This window comes from Pelodiscus sinensis, chromosome 17, assembly GCF_052426305.1.
Source record: "Pelodiscus sinensis isolate ZL-2025 chromosome 17, ASM5242630v1, whole genome shotgun sequence".
Taxonomy (NCBI): domain Eukaryota; kingdom Metazoa; phylum Chordata; order Testudines; family Trionychidae; genus Pelodiscus; species Pelodiscus sinensis.
Genome location: NC_143068.1, coordinates 24814271 through 24835079, shown reverse-complemented (window position 1 = coordinate 24835079; position 20809 = coordinate 24814271). Strand labels below are relative to the sequence as shown.

The window sequence follows — 20809 nt, the reverse complement described above, 5'->3', positions numbered from 1 at the left end:
CTTACACCGTTAGATACAGAGTCTGTGATATTCAAAACTGATTCATTCATTTCTTATTTTAAAGGGATGTCTAATGCGTAGCTGCTTTATAAAGATGCATGTTTGACCATCCAAAATGTCTTGACTCTCAGATAGATAGTGGGGATGTCCATACATTACATAACACATTTATTGGTGATGTTCGATTTACTCACCATTTATGAAACCACCACTGAAACAAACACAAAGATTAACCCCACCTACTCCCTAGTGTATTACATAATGTATGGCTATCCCCTTACAAGTACTCTGATTCTTTTAGTAGTTGCAGCTCTACCCAAGGACATCAAGACTACATATAAACAAGCCTCCTTTTTATCCAAGCATTTTGAATAAATGCTTTTTCTGCTCCTGAGTAATGGTTCTAGGTCAGACGTATTCTTCTGTCAAGCTAGCTGTGTCTACACTGGAGATTTAGTTTGGCAGAGAGCTCTTGAATATAGACAGTTGAGTAACAAAAAGAAAAACATTCACAAAAAAATTATTTTCGGGTTTTATCGAAAGATGTATGTCATCAGTATTTTCTGATCAGGTCTACTCAAGTGCCACATTTTAACCCTTTGCAATCTCTCCCAACCATTTTCTGAACAGAATAACAAATCTACCATATGAGAAAGTGTGTCTGCGAGTCTGTCTGTGTGTCTGTCTGTATGTTCAAGGACTCCTCTTGAAATGTAAGAGCTAGGCCCACCAAATTTGGTATGTAGCTTCCTTTTATCATAACATAGAGCAAGGTCAGGGTTTGGTTGTGCCGGGAAAATGGGATGTGCCTGGAATGAGATTGCTTCTCATAAAACCATACAGAAAAGAGAAAGACTCACCAGGCAAGTGAAATAGGCCAGCTGGGGAATACCCTCCCCCTCACTGTACAACTGCGCCAACTCCAAGCCTCTCACCTCAGGTGCCCTTTAGGGAGGTCAGAGGAGCTGATGCTCTCTGCCCACCTAATTCATGTGGGAACACTGCTGGTTGTTCCCCTTTGTCAGGGAGTGAGAGGAAAGTGCACAGTTTGCAGCATTCCTCACTTTAGCTGGGGTGTGCAGGGAGCAGACACACCTGGACCTGCCCCAGCTGGGGGACATGCACCCCTCCCCCAGCTGTGCCCACTGGAGCTGCAGTGGCCATAGGGAGGTGTTTCTCACCTAGCCCTAAGCTTCTGTGATGAGAGGGCTGGGCCAGCCTGCAGACTGAATTCCTCATCCTTAGCCCCACCCCAGAGCAATGAGTCAAATGAAGTATGTGCATTTATATATATAAAATTTCCTGTTGGAGGACAGAATGACATCATCACATCAGCACCAAGAGGCTGGGGTGGGAAGTAGGCAGAGTGAGAGAGATGTCCCCCAGGGACGCGGTGATGCTAGGGCAGGAGGCAGTGGCAAGGCGGGCCCCTGGCTCAGTTCAGGACAGCCTGTTCAGTGATCGCTAGCTGGAGTCCTCAGCACCCCACTGCTGGGGGAGCTTGGAGCGCTGCAGAGGGGAGGAAAGCTTAGCCCGGCCGCAGCCTGCGCCGTCAGTGTGTGCAGCGTGGAAAAGCCCTGGATGCAGGACAGTGGCCTCATCACAAAAGGCTCTTTGTGGGCAGCCCGCCTCTCTCGCAGGCAAAGCTGAAGTGGAGGGAGCCCCGCGGGCAGCATGGTCCACACCGAGGCAGCCTGGGGGCGCACAAGGACAGTAGCAGGATGCGGCGAGCTCCCCGTTTGCCCTGCTGGCAGCTTCCTTGCTCCTGCCCCTCCACCCAGCCCTCTCACTCACCAGCTCAGCTCCCCGTCCCCACTCCCCCCTCAGCAGGGAGCCCATGCTGGCACTCCAGCCTCACCGCCCCCCCCCCCACAAGGTTGAAGCACCAATGCCAGCTTCCTGTGGAGAGGGACGGGTTGGGGGAGAAAGCTCCCAGGCTCCCCGCCAGATCTGGGTTGCAGGGAAGAAGTGACTGTGTTCACTGTCACTTCTTCCCCTCCCCCAGCTGGGGGAACAGCAGCACAGAGACACGCTTCAAGGACACTTTTCCCATGCTTGGCAGGGCAGTGAGTGAGAGGGGTGGGGATATGGGGTCCCAGCTTGGGGATACAAGGCTGGAGCTCCCAGCATGGCCCCCGCCTGCTCACTCACCACCCTGCCAAGTCCCCGCACCCCAAACCCCTCATGCATACCACTCAGCGGAGATCCTGCACCACCAGCCTGCTTATTCACCACCCTCTGAGACCCATCCCCAGCCCTCTCACACACACTCCTCCACCGAGACCCTGCACCCCCAACCCCCTCATACACATCCTCTGCTGGGACCCTGCAATCCCACCTCACTCACTCATACCCCCTCTGCCAAGACCCCACACCCCAACCCCCTCACACTTCCCCTCCACTGAGACCCCGCATCCCCAGCCCCCTCACACACACTCCTCCACCGAGACCCTGCACCCCTAGTCCCCACACTCACCACCCTGCCAAGACCCTGCACCAGCAACCCCTTCACTCACCACCCTGCTGAGACCCCGCATCCCCAGCCCCCTCTCTTATCCCTTCCACTGAGACCCCCCTCTCACTCCTTCTAGGGAGACCCTGTACCCCCAGCCTGCTCCTTCCCTCGCCTCCCTGGCCAGACACCTACCCCCAGAGAGAGGGGGGTTGGTGAGAGTAGCAAACAGGAGGCGCAGCCCCCTAGTTTTAAAAAAAACCAAACATTGAGTTAAGGACCTGAGCAATACTGGATAAATCTTCTAGTATTATTATAATTACGAGTTCTGCATTCATCACTTATGGAGCACTTTCTCTTATAATTCATCAGGTTGAATTTACTCAAATTGGAGCTTCTAGCAGAACATAAATGACATACATCTCGCTTTGTATCAAACAAGTATGGACTGAGTTATTACAACTTGTACAGATGAAATGTCTAAGGGCCTGATCCAAGATTCCCACTGATTTTACCAGGCTTTGGATCAGGGTCAGATAAAATGCTAACTTACAATATAGTCATAATTACATTAAAGCAGTGTTTCTCAACCACTGGTACAAGTACCCTTAGGGGTATTCAAGAGAAGTCTGCGGGAGGGGGGGGGGGGTAAATCAATACAACTGAAATTTGGAGAAAACTGAACTTACATTTTATTATTTTTGTACTTTTTACACCCAAAAATTTCATTGCCCACCCAGCTACGATTAAGTGGTTTAAACAAATGTGTTGCAATGGTAGAAAAAAATTTGTGTGTGTCTGAAAACTGTAGGTACTGGGGGTACTTATAATTTTTTTAAAAGGAGTACATTAAAAAAACAGATTGAGAAACACTGCATTAAAGCATATAAGTAGATTAGATATAAAATTACCTTAGGTTAATTCCCCCATACAGGAAGCTGATCCATAGCCATCCCAGGAAAAGGAAAAGCAGCATTAAAGGAAATGCAAACACAAACCAGGATCCAAAATTCACAACATCGCACCCTGGAAAAAAACTTAGAAAATGGGGAAATCTAATTAACCTGAGAAGTGAAATGCCCCTTGAACATGAAACAAAGGGAAACAGATGTCTGAAATCAAGATCAAATGTCATGCAAACTTCTCAGATGTGCAGTTTTTAAAAAGGTGATTACAGGCAGTCCCCGGGTTACATGGATCCGACTTACATCGGATCCCTACTTACAAATGGGGTGAGGCAACCCCGCACTAGCTGCTTCCCCCCAGCAGACCAGGGAGATGCAACGCTAGCGCCACCCTCCCCCCCCCCCCCCCCCAGTAGACCAGGGAGACGCGGAGCGGCTTTTTCAGCAGACACTTCAGCTTGAGAATAAAGGACTGAGGGAAGTGAGGTGTGGGAGAATAAAACTGAGCTCTGGAGAAATGTTTGGCTAGAGTTTCCCCTACAATACGTACCAGTTCCGACTTACATACAAATTCAACTTAAGAACAAACCTACAGTCCCTATCTTGTACGTAACCCAGGGACTGCCTGTATTTGTATAGCCCTAGTGCCTAGCAGCACCAACTAAGGTTACTCTAGGAGTGGAACAAACATGTAGTAAGAAATAGTCCCTGCTTCAAAGAACTGAAAAGGACAATTGTGAAATGACATTTTAAAACAGACACCTTGAAAATAGAGCTCTCTGGAGTTGCCGGAGTTCCCAAATAATAACACCACTCAACATGCAGCACTTCACAGAAATTAGCTCAATGCTCCAAATTCATGGTAGAATACACTTTAAGAGTGTTTGAACATGAACGTTACAGAAGAGCTCTAGCCGTACAGAACAACTTTCGCCCATGTCTAGGAAGAGAATTCTGTGTAGATCACTGCATGGTTGAGATATCAGAGTAAGTTTATGGTGGCAACACTAAATCTACTTTTGCAAATAGAGGAGCTTCTTAGTGTTTAATAATAACTTTACAAAGGGAGGTCAGTATCATCTGTATTTGACAGTTGGAGAAACTAAGGCACAGAGAACTTGTCCAAGGTTATCCAGTAGCAGATTCTACTCAATTCCAATCTAGTGCTTTAGCCACTAGGCCACAGAACATACACAATGTGTATCCTGTTTTCCTTTTACACCACATAACGGACAAGTTTGAAGGTGCTCCCTGTTGCTCTGGTTCACCAAAACACTTAACCATGGAAAGCAAGTATAACAGAAAAAAACATTTCTAGAGACCTGGAAGTTTTTCAGTGACATTTTTTAAGGGAACTAGAGCAAACTATCCTACTGCATAGGAATAAGATAGGAAGTGTGGCAAGAGACCACCCTGACTTAACCAGGAGCTCTTCAATGACATGAAACTAAGAAAACAATTCTTACCAAATGTTTATACTATCTAGAGCACATACTCCATTTATTACTGATTGTGAAAGTTTCTCACTGCTAGGTCTGAAAAAGAACAAACACAATCACTAGGTTTTAAGAAAATTTTATGAAGAAATACAAACCTAGGCTTCCTTCTTTTGCATAGGTGGAGAAGTTCACCAACATGGATCTCCATGCAAAATTAAGTTCCCATGTGTCATGAAGGGTATACACACACATACACACACACACACACACACACACACACACACACACTTCATAATTTGACCAATTTCCACTTTTGTTAGGATTGTTTTCTTAGTTTCAGATCACTGAAGATTTTGTACACACACATACATATTCACCACAAGCATGTAGGGGCAAAATTAGAAAGGTTGAGACACAAAATGAGAGATTCTATAAATATATTAGAAGATAGAAGAAGACCAAGGACAGTGTATGATCATTACTCAATGAGGGAGGAAAACAATAACAGAAAATGTGAAAAGAGTGGAAGAGTGAAATGCCTTTTTTGTTTCTATTTTCACCCAAAAGATTATTAGTGATCATTTTCTAACATAGTGAATGCCCATGAAAATGACTTTGGATCTGGGGCTAAACTTGGAAAATAACAAGTTAAACATTATTTAGACAAGGTAGATGTCTTCAAGACACTAGGGCTTGATGAAGTACATCCTAGAAAATGCAAGGAATTCACTGGGGAGATAGCTGAACCACTAGCACTTGTCTTCCAAAACTCTTAGAAGACAGGTGTGATTCTAGAGGATGGGAAGAGGGCAAATATAATGTCAGACTGAGAAAAGTAGAATAAGGACAATCCAGGGAATTACAGGCCATTCATCTTAACTTTAGTAACCAGAAAGATAATGGAGCAAATAATCAAGCAACCCACTTGCAAACACTTAGAAGATAATGTGATAAGTAACAGTTAACATGAATTTATCAAGAAAAAATCATCTCCAATCAAGCTAATAGCTTTCTCTGACAAGGGTAACAAGCTTTGTGGAGAGGGCAAAGTAGAAGATGTAGTATATCTGGACTAAGGCTTTTATACTGTCAGCAGGGCCCACTGTGGGACGGAGGTTGAAGCAAAATGCAGGACAATGTAGCACTTTAAAGACTAACAAGATGGTTTATTAGATGATAAATAATCATCTAATGTGGGAGGGAGGTTGAGGGCAGAAGGGGCAGGGCCGAGTGCAGTTAGCCCTTAATGCAGCCTGGACCTCAGCACTGCAGTCAGAAGTTCAAAGGGGCTCCAGCAGCAACAGTGGCCGGGGCACGGAGCTCCGTGCCCTTGTGCAATTGTACCCTTTGCCATCCCCTTACCCCCCATCAGTAGGCCTGGATAATGTCTTGTATGATCTTCTCATCAACAAACTGGTGAAATTTAGCCTAGATGGAGCTAGTATAAGGTGGGTGCCCAACTGGCTGGACAACCATTCCCTGAGAAAATTTATCAATGGTTCACAGTCAATCTGGATAGACATATAGAAGGAGGTCCTGCAGAGACTGGTTCTGGGGCCGGTTCTGTTAAATAGCTTCATACATCATTTAGATAATATCACAGAGTGCACACTTACAAAATTTAAAGGTGATACCAAGCTGTGAGGGGTTGCAAATGCTTTGGAAAATAGGATTAAAATTCAAAATGACCCAGATAAACTGGAGAAATGGTCAGAATTAAATAGGATGAAATTCAGTAAGGACACGTGCAAAGTACTCCACTTAGGAAGGAACAGTCAATTGCACATGTACAAAATGAGAAATGGCTGCAGAAAGGGATCTAAGAGTCATAATGGATCACAAGATAAGTATGATTCTAATATGTAACACTGCTGCCAAAAAGGTGAACATCATTCTGAGATGTATCAACAGGAGTGGTGGAAGTAAGACATGAGTGATTCTTCCACTGTACTTTGTGCTGATAAAGCCACAGCTTAAGTATTGTGTCTAGTTCTGGTCACATTTCAGGAAAGATGGACAAACTGGAGAAAGTCCAAAAGAGAGCAACGAAAATGACTGAAGATCTAGAAAACATGTCCTATGAGAAAAGACTTTTTTTAAAAACTGGGTTTGTTTAGTCTGGAAAGCTAGATCTACACTATATGGGGTTTTTTCGGAAAAAGCAATGACAATTGCACTCTGCAATTGGCATAGCTTTTTCCAATCACTTTTCCAGAAGAGGCTTTTCTGTCATTTGGCCCTGTCTAGATGGGGCCAAATGGCAAAAAAGCCTCGGCGGAGCCCTTATCCCTCGTAGAACGTGGAATACAGGGCTCCCCGAAAGAGCGCGTTTGCTCTTCTGCAAAAAAAAGTAGAAGAGCAAACACATTCCTTGGATGCGGCGGAGTTTTTTCAGGATATTTCCGGTATCCCGGAAAACCCCCACAGTGTAGATGTACTTGAAAAAAGCAAACTGAGGTGGAGAGAGAGACATGATAACAGTCTTTAAGTGCATAAAAAATAGTTACACGGAGATTAAAATATTTTTTTAATCTCTAAGGATAGGACAAGAAGCATCTGGCTTAAATTGCTGGAAGGGAGGTTTAGGGTGGGCATTAGAAAAACATTGTTAACTTCCAGGATAGTTAAGCACTGGAATAAATTGCTCAGAAGGTTGTGTCACTGGAGGTTTTTAAGAACAGATTAGACAAAAACCAGTCAGGAAAGGTCTCATTATCACATGCAGAGGACTGGATTATATGCTACTGAGGTCCCCTTCCAGGCCTCCACTTCTATTATGTGCTCAGTTTTACGCATTTTGCAAAGTCCCTAGAACATGGCTACAGTGTTTTGCAGAATCAGGACTGATAGCATTTGGGGGACCACACATGTACTGTGCCTAAAGTTGAAGGAGCCTTTTGAACTCCTACTGTCATTTGCTTTTTCCAAAACTTGCTTTGAGGGCAGGAACTTAACATGCTTGATCTCAGCCCAAAGGTGAAGTTCTAGTAGCAAACACATGAGGTCTTAATTTGGTAGAATTCCCTCTCCTAGACAGTGCAGATCAGCAGCAATTTCATAAATTTATTGTACTTCTAGGGTCCTGGCTTCCTAAGGGTTTCCTCCCATACCTCTTTAGCTGTCCTAGAAGGATGAGATTTGGTGCCGTTCCTGTCAGCGTGGCTGTACCTCCAATGCTGGCTGCATAAGGGATTGAAATGAGGAAACCTTTCCATATGTTTGCCCTGTATTCTTCCTCTTTCTTCAAATCCACGGGAATGTCAATGGCAACTTCCTTCTCCTCCATCAGATCTTTGCTTTAAAACAGTCCAAAAGAGACTCCATTGAAAGCCCTGGTTTAAATACAGGTGCAACCAATTCAGGACCTTGGCAAAAGGAAAGCTCAGCTTTTAGTAACCAGATTAGTACTATCCCAAAGGGTGTCTATGCAGAATATTACTGCACATGGGGCCTGCTAGACATCTCCATCATTCAGCTGACAATTGAGAGCCATTCTGTACTGGATGGGCCCTATGAAGCACTGAGCGCCCACAACTGCCCTCAGTAGAAGTTGAAGGTGCTCACACCTCCCAGGACACACACAGTACCATGTAGGATCAGGCTCCCCAGAAAACTTAACAAAAAGTCAACACTCTTCATGTTAAAAAAGGAAAAGGGGTTTGGTGAGCTCAAGCTACCAAGTGTCAGGAAGAGTCTATTCCTTGGGAAGCTTCCACACCATTTATGTATCAAACCTGGACCTTCAGCAACATGTAAATCTTGGTGTTTTAAACCTGCTGCCTGACCCATTTTCTGTCCTCAAGAAAGCAGTACAGACACTTCCCCAGCAGTAGACACCTCCAATCACATTCTCAAAGTGGCCTGAAAATCTGGCCCTGTGTTGGCTTACTGAATATATTGGAGAGGGATTTCTCTACTCAAGTTGTTGGTAGTCGGGAAATGGAGTAGCAAGAAGAGTCAAAACAGTTTCATTGATTGAATTTCACATTCCTAAGGCCATTTCACTCTGAGAGGGGATAATTACCTCACTCAACTCTCCAATACAAACTTTATAGTTAACTTACTCCTCAGTACTTGCCAGAAACTGCAGCTCAGTTGGTACAGTGTAAAGTTTATTCTGCTGTAAAGAGGCTGAAAAAGAAAGATTGGGACTTTAAAACAGTTTAAACATCTAGAAAAACTCTCCCTGACCCACACAATGGACTGGAAGGGATTGTCATTTTCAGAGAGGAAAATTCACTCCTGCTGATCTGAGGCCAGGGCACAAGAGATAATGCAGCTCTCGCCTCACAGCCACTACTACTGTCTGCAGGACACCATGTAAAACAGAGCTCCAAAGATCTCTGGAAACCTGTTGTCCCTCACCTTGGCAAACTCTGCTCCTCCTATTTGGCCAGGACAAGTTACATCTAATCTAGGACAAACTATATCTAATACACAACTCCAGTGATAAGGACATTCTAATGTAGACTCTGTTTCCAGTTTGTAAGTTAACCTCTCAGGTATTTTTTGTTTGTCTGTTTTTGGTTTTGTTTTTAAAGTAAACATGGTTCATTTTAGGACTCAAAATAATTTTGGTTTGGTCCTGGGTTACATCAGAATTGCCCCTGCCCCGTGCTCCCTAAAGGAGGAGCTCTTGGAAAATGAAATTACAGCCCCATGCAGGAAGCCAGTCCAAGACCAAGGCACCACTTTGCTCCCACCTCCAATCCCATTTGGAAGGCTAAGGTAGGACATAGTGGTGAGTAAGCCTTATCCCAGGCCTTCTTCACACAGGTCAATTTCACCCAGTGAGCATGGGCAATGTTTAGAGCCTATCACTCTCTGAAAGCCACACATGCCACAGGCTGAACACTCAGGCTGCGTCTAGACTGGCAAGTTTTTCCGCAAAAGCAGCTGCTTTTGCGGAAAAACTTGCCAGCTGTCTACACTGGCCGCTTGAATTTCCACAAGAACACTGACGATCTCATGTAAGATTGTCAGTGTTCTTGTGGAAATGCTATGCTGCTCCCGTTCGGGCAAAAGCCCTCTTGCGCAAATGCTTTTGTGCAAGGGGGCCAGTGTAGACAACAAGGTATTGTTTTGCATAAAAAAGCCCCAATCGCAAAAATGGCGACCGGGGCTTTCTTGCGTAAAACCGCGTCTAGATTGGCACGGACACTTTTCCGCAAAAAGTGCTTTTGCGGAAAAGCATCCGTGCCAATCTAGATGCTCTTTTCTGCAAATGCTATTAACGGAAAAACTTATCCGTTAAAAGCATTTGCAGAAAATCATGCCAATCTAGACGTAGCCAGCCCCAGGGCACAAGCCCTAAGAGAGCACAGTGAGATTTTGGATCTGACTAGCTGCTTCTGTCTGCAAACATGAAATGGCACATTTGGGCGATACCTTTTATAAAGTCCCCAGAGCCTTACTTTGGTCTCGGAATTGGTGATTTTTATTAGAATGGAGCCAGAAGCACAATCCTTCATTCCATTTCACGTTTGCTATTATTGCTGAACACTGCTACCCATCCCTTGCATGTTGCATGTTTGGTCCTGTCTAGAGCAGGGGGCTGGACTTGATGACCTTCTGAGGTCTTTTCCAACTCTATGATTCTATGTTGTCCATTTTAGAATTCCAGAGGCCTAGAATTAGGGTTACTAAAGATCAAAATGCTCTCCTGATCACCACGGGCATGGACTCAGTGCTACTTTCCCCCCAGCTCTCCCTGCGCATTCCTCAACCACAAGCACTGCCTTCTTTTTCCAGCAAGAAAATGCAGTGAACTATGGGGAGAGGACACAATGGTCAAAGTCTTTGGACCTGCTTACTCATACACTGAAGAGATCAAGCTCAGTGAACCAGGGAACTTTGCAATGTCATGTTTTACATGTTGCCAACCAGCATCCGAGTTAATTAGCTTGGAAAGAGGAGGTTTGATTCCAAGAAAGCTGTGGTAAAGAGATGTAATTAGAAGGAATAACATTAACCCACTGGTGACTGTGGACTTTCTCACTCTCTCTATGAGCAAATGTCATCTCTTGCAGAGAGGGCCAGCTCAAGAGCTATGCACCATTTAAATCCCACTTAAGCTTTGTGCTGGTCATTAAAACTAGAGTGTACATTTCATTATATAAGACCTGCCATACTGGGTCAGACCAAAGGCCCATCTGCCGACAGTGGCCAATACCAGGTGCTCCAGGAGGAGTGAACAGAACAGAGAATCATCAATCAATCCCTCTCCCATCACCCATTCCCAGTCTCTGATAGAGGCTAGGGACTCCATTCCTACCCATCTTGGCTTACAGTCATTGCTGGACCTAATCTCCATGAATTTATCTAGTTCTTTCTTGAACCCTGTTAAAGTCCTAGTCTTTACCACATCCTCTGGCAAGGAGTTCCACAGGTTAACTGAGTGCTAAGTGAAGAAAATTTTCCTTCTGTTTGTTCTGTCTATATGGGTGCATCTACACAGCACCCTTACCTCAAAATAAGTTACGCAATTTGCACTAGAAAAATTCTGTAGCTTATTTGAGGTTATTTCAAAATAAGCACGACTACGACAAGTCCCTTAACCCTCATGGAATGAGGGTTACAGGGATGCCAGATAGTGCACCCGTTATTTCTAAATATTATTCAAAATAACAGGCACATTTAAAGATATGGAATTTCTATTTCAGAATACTTCTGGTATCCTGAAATAGCCCTGCTGTCTAGACGTAGCCTATTAGATATTTTCCATATCTTTGTAACTGAGCCCCTCTCATATATGGGAAGGACCCACCCCCTGATATCTGTTCACAAGCCTGTGGGAGCACTGCAGTCCGAGTAGCCTTTTTTAAAAAAAAGAGAGTGAGAAAAAGAGAGAGAGAGAGACATTTCACGATAGCCACATTCTGGTGACTGATGAAATCATGAGTTATGCAACATGTGCCAATGAACACTTCATTCTATGCTGCACTATCACACAATCTGTACAGGCGGAATACTTTATAGGAATACTTCTTTAGATAAAGTTTAGCTTTAACACTATTTGTATTGGTGCTTTTATTAGATTCCTTTGGCCACTAAAGATAAGATGACTTAGTAACATGAGCCCAACTTTTCAGGCATGGCAGATGATCACTATCAATTTTTAGAGGCTTCTAAATGTATTTAAAAGTAATTTTTCCATCTCTAAAAATGTAACAGTCCAAGGGCTGATAGCTTATAGTGTGGGGGCATAACAAAAGGAAGAAAGAGGCTATGAATTTGTAACTTTCTAATGATGTGAAGCTTCCATTCCTAGCCCTTTTGGGCTACAGGACATGGTCCAGGGCTGAATGTTGCCCAGCCCACCCTGTGTGATTCTGGAGAAGAAATTCTACATTCAGGAGGAAAGGAAGAAATGTTTTTAAAATAACACTTTAAAACTGCTCAGAGGACTGAAATGCTGGTGGAGATGGTTTAGCAGGCAGAGAGGAGGTGAGGTGGCCAAAGGTACAAGATACAATAGTTATCATGTGGCTCGGCAGTTGACCATGTGGCTGTCACGGGGTATGGATTTGGGATTAGAAGTGCCAGAATCTAACGTAGATTAATGAAGGTGCACCTAAGACATTTCCAACCAGCCTCAAAATAGAAAATTCCAGAAGTCACATGAAACCCTGTTCTCAGCAAGTTTCCAAACCAACTCTGAAAATCAAGAACAGTTGGATATTCCATGGAAGGACAATTATCCAAATCCTGTTAAACCCAAGTGAGTTATTCACGCTTCAACTATCACTATTTACAGTAGGTTCTTATAATGGTATCCATAAATGTGGTCTCTTCTGTGGGTGAACACTAGTCAATATCCTTAGCACTCTATGGCCTTGATTCTGTGAATGCTTATTTACAAATCAGCATTTGTTCATTCACAGTAGTACAGATTATGTGTTTCCAGACTAGACTCATTTTCTAATCTCTTGGCCAGTAAATGTTTTAAAATGTAACCATGAAGATTTGCAAATTCAAATTATCAGATGTCATTCTTAAAAGCAGCTCGAAACAGAGCCCATTTTGCAAATATTTTTGCTCATCTTATTTTCCATAATGTATATTATTATACCTTGGAAATCTCAAATGAGGGCACCTCTTTACAAAAGGGGCATGTATTTTATTTGTTGCACACAAGCTGCACAAAAGTTGGGAAACCAAATCTAACCTTAGACGTGAAACCAAATCCTGGTGTCAAGGCAAGTTTCAATAACAGATTAAACCTCAAGGAAAAATCCGGTTCAGTTCTGGTCATCGACACACAAACCAAATTCATTGTGCTTGACAGAGAATTGCTTCAAGATTTGGGGCTCATTCACAATGGTGAAAGTAAGCCAGAGCACCCCAGTATGCTGCTTTGGCAAGAAAGAGCCGGCCGGTTAGGGTGCTTGGCTGCAGGAAGAGGCAGGATGCACTCCCAGTTGGACTTCCGGGGTTTTCTTCAGGCTGCCGCGCTAAGCAGTGAGGCTAAATGGGCTGGCTGGGGGTGCATTCCCCATTCCTGGTGCAGGATTGCCCCAGCCCTGAGCCCCCCTAGAGTGCCATAGGGAGAGCAGGAGGGCTGAAGCCCGCCCATCCCCCAAGATTCATATAACAATGCTTGCTGCTCCCCTTCCCATCACTCTCAGGAAGCAGGAGGAAAGCTCACAGCTTGTGTGCATGCCTCGCTCTCCTGACTGGGGAAGGGAGGGGGCAGAGAAGTGAGTGACCCACATTGGGAACATCCTTCTTGCTCCCTGACAGTGATGAAAGGAAACAGCGAACAGAATCCTGGTACAAATATTGGGAGGCAGCTTAGACCCCACTGCCCACCCTAAATATTGCCCTTGCCCCCTACACTTCCTCCATCCATCCATACTCCAGCCCCCTGCCCTGAGCCCCAGCTCACACCCCCAACCCTGATTCCAGCACCCCCCCCCCCCCCGCACATAACTCCCTGCCCTGAGCCCCTACACTCCCATGCTCCTGCCCTGACTCCTGCACCCCGCACATCCATTCACCCTGGCCTAAGCCCCCTCCTACTCCACTCTACACTTAAATTTCTTAGAGATACTATCCTATCGCAACCCCCCCCCCCCCCCCGGACCCTCTTCACTGTAGAGAGGGGGATACAACAGTACCTGTATGAAATTTAAGTTACTTTCACCTCTGTTCATTCAAGAAATTTAGCTTGCATTGTCCAGATCACAGCTGAAGTGCCTATTCTATTTTCTAAATACAGTGAGGATGAGAAAAAAGACCAAGTTTGTCTTGACATTTGTACTAAAGCCAAATTAGCCTCCACTGCTACTGATTTCTACCTTTCTTCCAGTCAGAGGTATACTAAGATATCTGCATTTTTGACTCTATATTTTTGTTGTGAATTCTTTTCACTTCTGCTTACCATTCTGGCAAGGCTCAAGTTCAAATTAAATAAAAGTAATGACAATGAGGCAGCTAACACATTTGCAAACCATCCCTCCGTTGAATCTGTTTCTATGTTATATCTCTTTCCACTGACCTATCTGTCTTGCTTGTTTAGATTGTAAATTCTTTAGTTCAGGGGCAATCTATACAGTATCTAGTACAATGGGCTATCATGGGGTCCCTGTATTAGTTGATCTTTAAGGAATACAGGTTGTACCTCTCTAATCCAGCTCTCTCTGGTCCAGCAACATCTGTACTCCAGCACTATTTTAGTTAGCCTGATGTCCTCTTATCATGGGTGTGGCCAAGTTTCCTGTGTTCCCATAAAGTTTGTTTACAGCCACTAGTCCTGGGGATCAGTGTTCTGTGCTGTTATTTAGCTCTAATTTACCCTTAATGTCCTTTAAGAGCCCAGTAAGCAGTGGGAGTATAGATAACGCTGAACTTGCTGGACAATATTAACTTCCTGTGGGTCAGCAAATTCTCAGGTCTGGCACCTGTCAGGTCCCAAGAGTGCTGGACTAGAGAGTCAGTCTAAACTAAAATGAACATTATAAATATATAATAAGATTGGATCAAAGGACATGGTTGAAGAAAGTTAAAGGCCAAACTTATTAAATGCTCTAATTCTGAAAAATCCCCCAAAACAAGTGACCGTTTGTAATAGACTAAAAATGTGTACGATTAAAAATTCATAGTGTGAAAGCAACAAGGTGGCCTGGATCACAAATATCTCATCATGGTCCTGCACTGATTGTGATGGATTAATTATAACCCTGTGGCACATGCATAGGCTTGAATTCTTCTTCAGAGGACTCAATTTTCTATGTCTCAGGAATTAGCAGCAACCAAAAAGCGTTTACTTCGTAAATGCTACTTCTGTTTCTGCAGTTCACAAAGACAATTAGGAGAAGTAAGGCCAGGTCTACGCTAAAGGGGAAGGTTAAATCAAGATATGCAATTTTAGCTACAGTAATTATGTAAGTGGAGTCAACATACCTTGATTCGAGTTTTGGCCTCCCACTGTGGGAGTGGCAGGGAGCCAATGGGAGCAAACACTTCTGCCAGCTTTCCTTACTCCTCCCAGCAGTAGTACTGGCTGCTGATGGGGGGGCACCCTCCGAGTTTGACTTAGCAGGTCTTTACTAGACAAGCTAAATCAAAATCTGAAAGATCAATCACAGCAGCGTTGATCTTTCACGGAGTAAAGATATGGCCTTAGAAGCAGAAGCTACTACTACCCCAACCATCATTAATAGCTTCAGCGGAGACCTCCTTTCTGTGTTGCAATTCTTCATCACTGTCTGCCAGAAAAACAGTCTCCCTGTTTAGCAAACAATCAATCTGCAGGGAGAAGATTTTTCCCCAGTTACTAAGATCCCTGATTGAACCTAGTGCAACAGCAGTTTATTAATAATTCTTAGCACTTATATAGCACTGGTCCTGAGGCTCTCTCAAAGGATTACAGTATATGCATCACTTAATCCTTTAACTCCCCATTGTTATCTCCATTTTACAGGAGGGAGAAGAAAGGAACAGAGAGGAGAAATGACTTTTCCAGGATCACACAGCAAGTCAGTGACAGTGGCACTCCCACACTGGAAAAGGATGTGTGCCCTAAAGGCTTGATCCTAAACCCCTGACAGACAATGGCATAGCTCTCAGTGACTTTAGTGGTGCAGGATCAAGGCCTAAAAGGCCAATGAATGTCTTACCCAGATCCTGTAGGAAAGGCCACTAACTGGGCAAAAGTTATTGTTTAAAAGAGTTATTGACTGTGTCTCTCTACCTGTCTAGGTATAGACAGGAATCTCATCAATATCACATCTGGGTGCCTTCATAGGATTGAGGTTTAATTTGCACCATTACTTTGATTATCAGAGCTCTGTAGGTATGCATCCCCCAGCCTTTTCTTTATTGCCCCAAGATACATTTGCAAATCAAATTTTCCACCTCTCATGAAATGTCTTAGGCCTTGTCAATACTTACTGGAAGCTCAATGCTCCAGAAATGGATCTTCTTGGGTTCAATTTAGTGGGCCTAGTAAGGACCCGCTAAATCAAACTCTGCTGGTCTCCCCACAACCTTGGTAATTCACAGGGTTACAAGGAGTAAGGGAAGTCAACAGGAGAGTTTCTCCCGTCAACTTCCTGCAGTGGGGACACCAGAGAAATTTGATTTAAGGTACTTTGACTCTAGCTAACCAATTTTCATAGCTAGAGTTGCAGATCTTAAATCAAATTTATCATGTAGTGTAGACCTGGCCTTATTCAGGAGCTCACTGCTCCCAAAGAGTGTTCACCGTGACTAATAGGAATCTATTCTGATCTGAATGACAGAAGGAGGAGCCAGGATGAAAGGCAGCAATGTGAAAGGGTAATATTCCAATGCCCTTTTACCTTCATAATGAAACATATTCTCTTAAAAAGGGCATTCCAATATATATCAATCTTCAGCTAACAGGACTGATTTTGACCTGCTGAAGGCAATGGAAATTTAGGCACAGAGCCCAATTGGAAAAGGTCTGTCCCCAGACTGTGCATTTTATTGCTCTATGTGAGTTACCTTGATTTTCTTCATTTTCTTTATTAAAATCTTTAGATGCTTCTTTCTCTCCAAAGAGGCTCTTTAGAATTGCATTTGCAATTGGAAGCATCATCGCAGTGGAGGCTGTATTGCTTAACCACATAGATAGGAAAGACGTTGTCAACATCATTCCTAAGATCAGCCTGGAAGGCAAAAAAATTAAGTTTAACAGTCTGTGGTTTTTGCAAGGTAAATTTTAGGCTCCAGCTGAGAAAATCCCATGCCCCAGTCTCATAAAATACATAGGAACAAAGCTGGCTATGGCTATACTATAATATGCCAGAGCATGTAAACAGGGATAAGTGCTAATACGAAAAGGCTGAAGTAGCTACATTTCTCCTCTGCTTCATTACCAACCAACAAAGGAATAAAAACAACCTTCAGCAAGCTCTGGGGGGTGGGGGGGAGCAGGAGAGAGAGAGAAAGAGAGAGAGAGAGAGAGAGAGAGAGAGAGAGCGAGAGCGAGAGAGAGTGCACACGCATGTTGGCCAGTCTGCAGCTCAACTCATTCACTGAAATCAGGGGAATGCAACTACATGCGGCAATTACCATTGCTCTGTATGTTACCTTGCAGGCTGGACTCCCACTAGCATGAGGACCTTCAAGGCAATTCTGCGGTGCAGGTTCCATTCTTCGATGGCGGAGGCCATGATTAAACCACTGAGAAAGAGGAAGTTGGTGTCTAAAAAATACTGTGGGCAAACTTTGTTCGAAGGGAGAATCCCAAGAAATGGAAACAAGGTGATTGGCAGCAGAGCAGTCACAGCCAGAGGGAGGGCTTCTGTGCACCAATAAATGGCCATCACAAGAATCACATAGAGGCATCTTCCCTCCTGAAGAGGCAAAAGGAAATGGAGGGAGAGAGAAGCTGACAGCTCTGAAGTTACAAACAAGTCTTCACACCTTGGTACACTTACCGTAAACAAGTCAAATGCACCCACTTACCACCAGTGTGCAGGGGTAGGGAGAGCATAGGAAGGGCTCACCTCTCATCTATGTAGACATTTTCCCCAGATCATTCCATTAGGGGAAGGATTTTATAGGATAATAGACATACAGAGCTGGAAGGGACCTAAAAATGTCATCTAGGCCAGAGCTCAATATACCTAATACATCCCAGACAGGAGTTTGATCAGCTTGTTCTTAAAATCTTTAATAACAGAGACCTCACAATCTCCTCTGGTAGCCTAATCAAGTACGTAACTCTTCTTACAGTTAGGAAAAACTTTCTAATGTCTAACCCAAGTCTCCATTACTACAGATTAAGCCCATTATTTCTTGTCATACCTTCAGTGGAGAACAATTGAGAGCAGAGGATTGGACTTGATGACCTCCCAAGGTCCCTTCCACTTCTAGTATTCTATCAATTACAGATATTAATATATTTGAAGACTTATCAAGTTCCCCCTCAGTCTTCTGTTCTCAAGACTAAGCAAGCAAAATTTTGTAATTCTTTCCGCATAGATCAGGTTTTCTTAACTTTTTTCTCGTTTGTGTTGCTGTCTTCGGAACTCTGCCCAGATTGTTCTTAATACACTATTGCCTACCCTAGCCAGTTATTTCCAATTTTGTAGTTTTTGCACTGATTTTTCTTTCCCAAGTGTACTTTACACACATCTTTACTGAATTCTATCTGGCTGATTTCAGACCAATTCTCCAATTTCCCAAGGTAATTTTATGTTCTAACCCAGTCTTCTAAAAGTGTTTGCAAACCCTCCCAGTTTGGTGTCCTCTGCAGATTTTATAAGCATGCTCTCAACTTCATTATCCAAGTCATTAATTACAATATTGAACAATACTGGATCCAACACTGAGCCTTGTGTGATCCCACCAGCTATATCCTCCAAGTTTGGCAACAAATCATTGATAACTGCTTTTTGCGTAGGGCCTTTCAACGAGTTGTGAACCTACCTTACAGTAATTTCATCTAGACAACATTTCCCTTTTTTCCCTCTGTAGAATGAATAGGGGTTCCGGATCTAGAAGCTAAGGAATCCTTAAGACCCATGGACATCTCAGGGGCTTTGCCATTGGCACTCAGTTATGTGCATGGCAGCTGTGCTCCTCCATATTAGGGGTGGCTATAACTCCCCTGTAAGAAGACAAGAGTCAACTGCCTCCATGGACTATTTTTCTCTCCCTCCCTTACACTTATGGATCTTCACATAGGTGGAAGCAGGAGTAGCAAAATCTGGCTGGAATGGAAAATGTGCATTGATCCTTCTAGACACCAGCAATAATAAATCCTCCTGGGGCTGCATTAGCTTTTGCACCCCTCTATATCCTTGAGGGGGGGAGTTGGCAGCAAAGGAAACTGAGAAAAGATCCACTTGGCTAACTATGTTGTTAATCTTCTGCCTGCAATGCTGCTCAAATGAGATGAGGGTTGCTAACACCCTGACTTTTCCAACAGAGTTTACAGACTGCACTGCAAATATTTTTTTGCCCTCAGTCCAAGTTCCAGAAACCTCACGAGGTCAAAAGACCTTTTTATTCCTATTGCCCAATCCTCTTCAGCTTCCAGAAAGGAATGAATTTCAACGCGGGTGTCGTGTTCTGTCTCTTATTGCAGCAGTGATTTAAATGGTTTGTCAACTTCCTAAAGTAAGAGCTCCATCCACACAGCTCTCAACTGATCAGGTTAGAGAAAAGCACAATCCAGAGGGCTAACTGTCAGTGTTCTTTTCAGAAAACAAAAACTCTTGTCTTTACAGTTTCCACATGTTCGTGAAACAATACAACTCAACAGGAGAAATTTGTAGTCTAATAATTCACTTGTAATCCAGGATTAAAAACCAAGGTTTCTAGACAACAACCAGACATGAAAAATTGTACCATAATTCTGAAGTGTTTTACTGCAATTTTGTGTTGTCATCTATTAGTTTGGGAAAAATAGCCAAAGTTGTATTTTGGACTGAACTAGTTTTGTTGGTGTATCCCCTAGTTCAGAATGAAAAGTGGATGGACCCTACCCAAAGAAAAGTTTTCACTTAAAACAAGGAGAGTCTCTTTTAATAGCACCCTCCCAAACTCTTGATTAGCAGTCACAACACCAGCAACCTCTAAGTCTTTAATAAAACTGAACATTTTTAATTATCAAAGCCCTCTGCCAATGTTAATGAATGAGTGCTCCCAGCTCCTGAGAGATGGGTTAGGAAGCATTAAAACCTGATCTACACTAGAGTAGAAGGTTGACTTAAGATACGCAACTCCAGCTGTGTTAATTACGCTCCTGTCAGCTTCCCTTACTCTGTGTGAGGAGCAAGAGTACTGGCACCGACATAGGTGCCCTCTGAGTTCGATTTAGTGGGTCCTCACTAGACCCACTAAAAGTGAACCCCAGAAGATCAGCTGCAGCAGTATCGATCTTCTGCATAGTATAGAAGTGGCTTAAGGGAGCTAGGTGCCTACATTCCACTGATTTCAGCTGCCATCCTTGCAAGTATTCTTTGGCCAGGGCTAGTGACTGGCCAGTTGGTGGGGTGGTCAGGTCCCCCACATCCAATTCACAGACTGTCTGTACAGCAAGCACCACCTGGGGAATATGTAGACTAGGCTTATCAGTTAATTTTATAGTCACCTACATGTTGACATCCCTAGTGATCAGGTTAGTTTTTAACCATTTAATGGTTGCTAGGGAAGTCTTAGGCAGCCCTTCTCTCTCCCAGAGTTGCTTCCAGTTACACCAGAGACAAAAGAGGCTCCTTAGAGAATTCTCTCCCTTGCGCTGTGTTCAAGAAATGCCTTTTGGATTTTTCATGCTATGATACCTACTGCATCCTCTGCAACAGCAGAGGCAGCCACACCTTACCTAGTAACAGTTATTACGGAAGACAAACTTCTACTGCCTGGCAACTTGAAGGAGGGGATAGGAACAACCCATCCGAAGAAGTAGGCTGAAACCTTGGAGGGTAGGCTTGCCAGATGGTTTAACAAAAAATACCGAACCTCCTTTAAAAAAATTTAAAAAAAAAAAATTTTTTAAAAAGGGAAAAAATTCTGTTGAGCAAAAAAAGAAAAAA

At 43.7% G+C, this 20809-nt stretch overlaps 1 protein-coding gene across 4 annotated transcripts in view; it reads right to left on the bottom strand.

The window, feature by feature from the left end:
* The window catches only part of SLC13A3 (solute carrier family 13 member 3), a 52966-nt gene that overhangs the window by 18891 nt on the left and 13266 nt on the right, over positions 1 to 20809 (bottom strand). For 2 of the 4 annotated variants that reach the window (XM_075901244.2, XM_075901243.2), the window contains exons 2-6: positions 17355 to 17620; positions 16767 to 16930; positions 8861 to 8927; positions 7907 to 8092; positions 3364 to 3489 (exon numbers count right to left, since the gene is read on the bottom strand). In XM_075901244.2, coding sequence (XP_075757359.2) covers positions 3364 to 3489; positions 7907 to 8092; positions 8861 to 8927; positions 16767 to 16930; positions 17355 to 17620 — 809 coding nt within the window. Of the gene's footprint in view, positions 1 to 3363; positions 3490 to 7906; positions 8093 to 8860; positions 8928 to 16766; positions 16931 to 17354; positions 17621 to 18698; positions 19120 to 20809 lie in introns of those variants that run through there. The other 2 variants (XM_075901245.2, XM_075901246.2) reach the window with 2 other exon arrangements.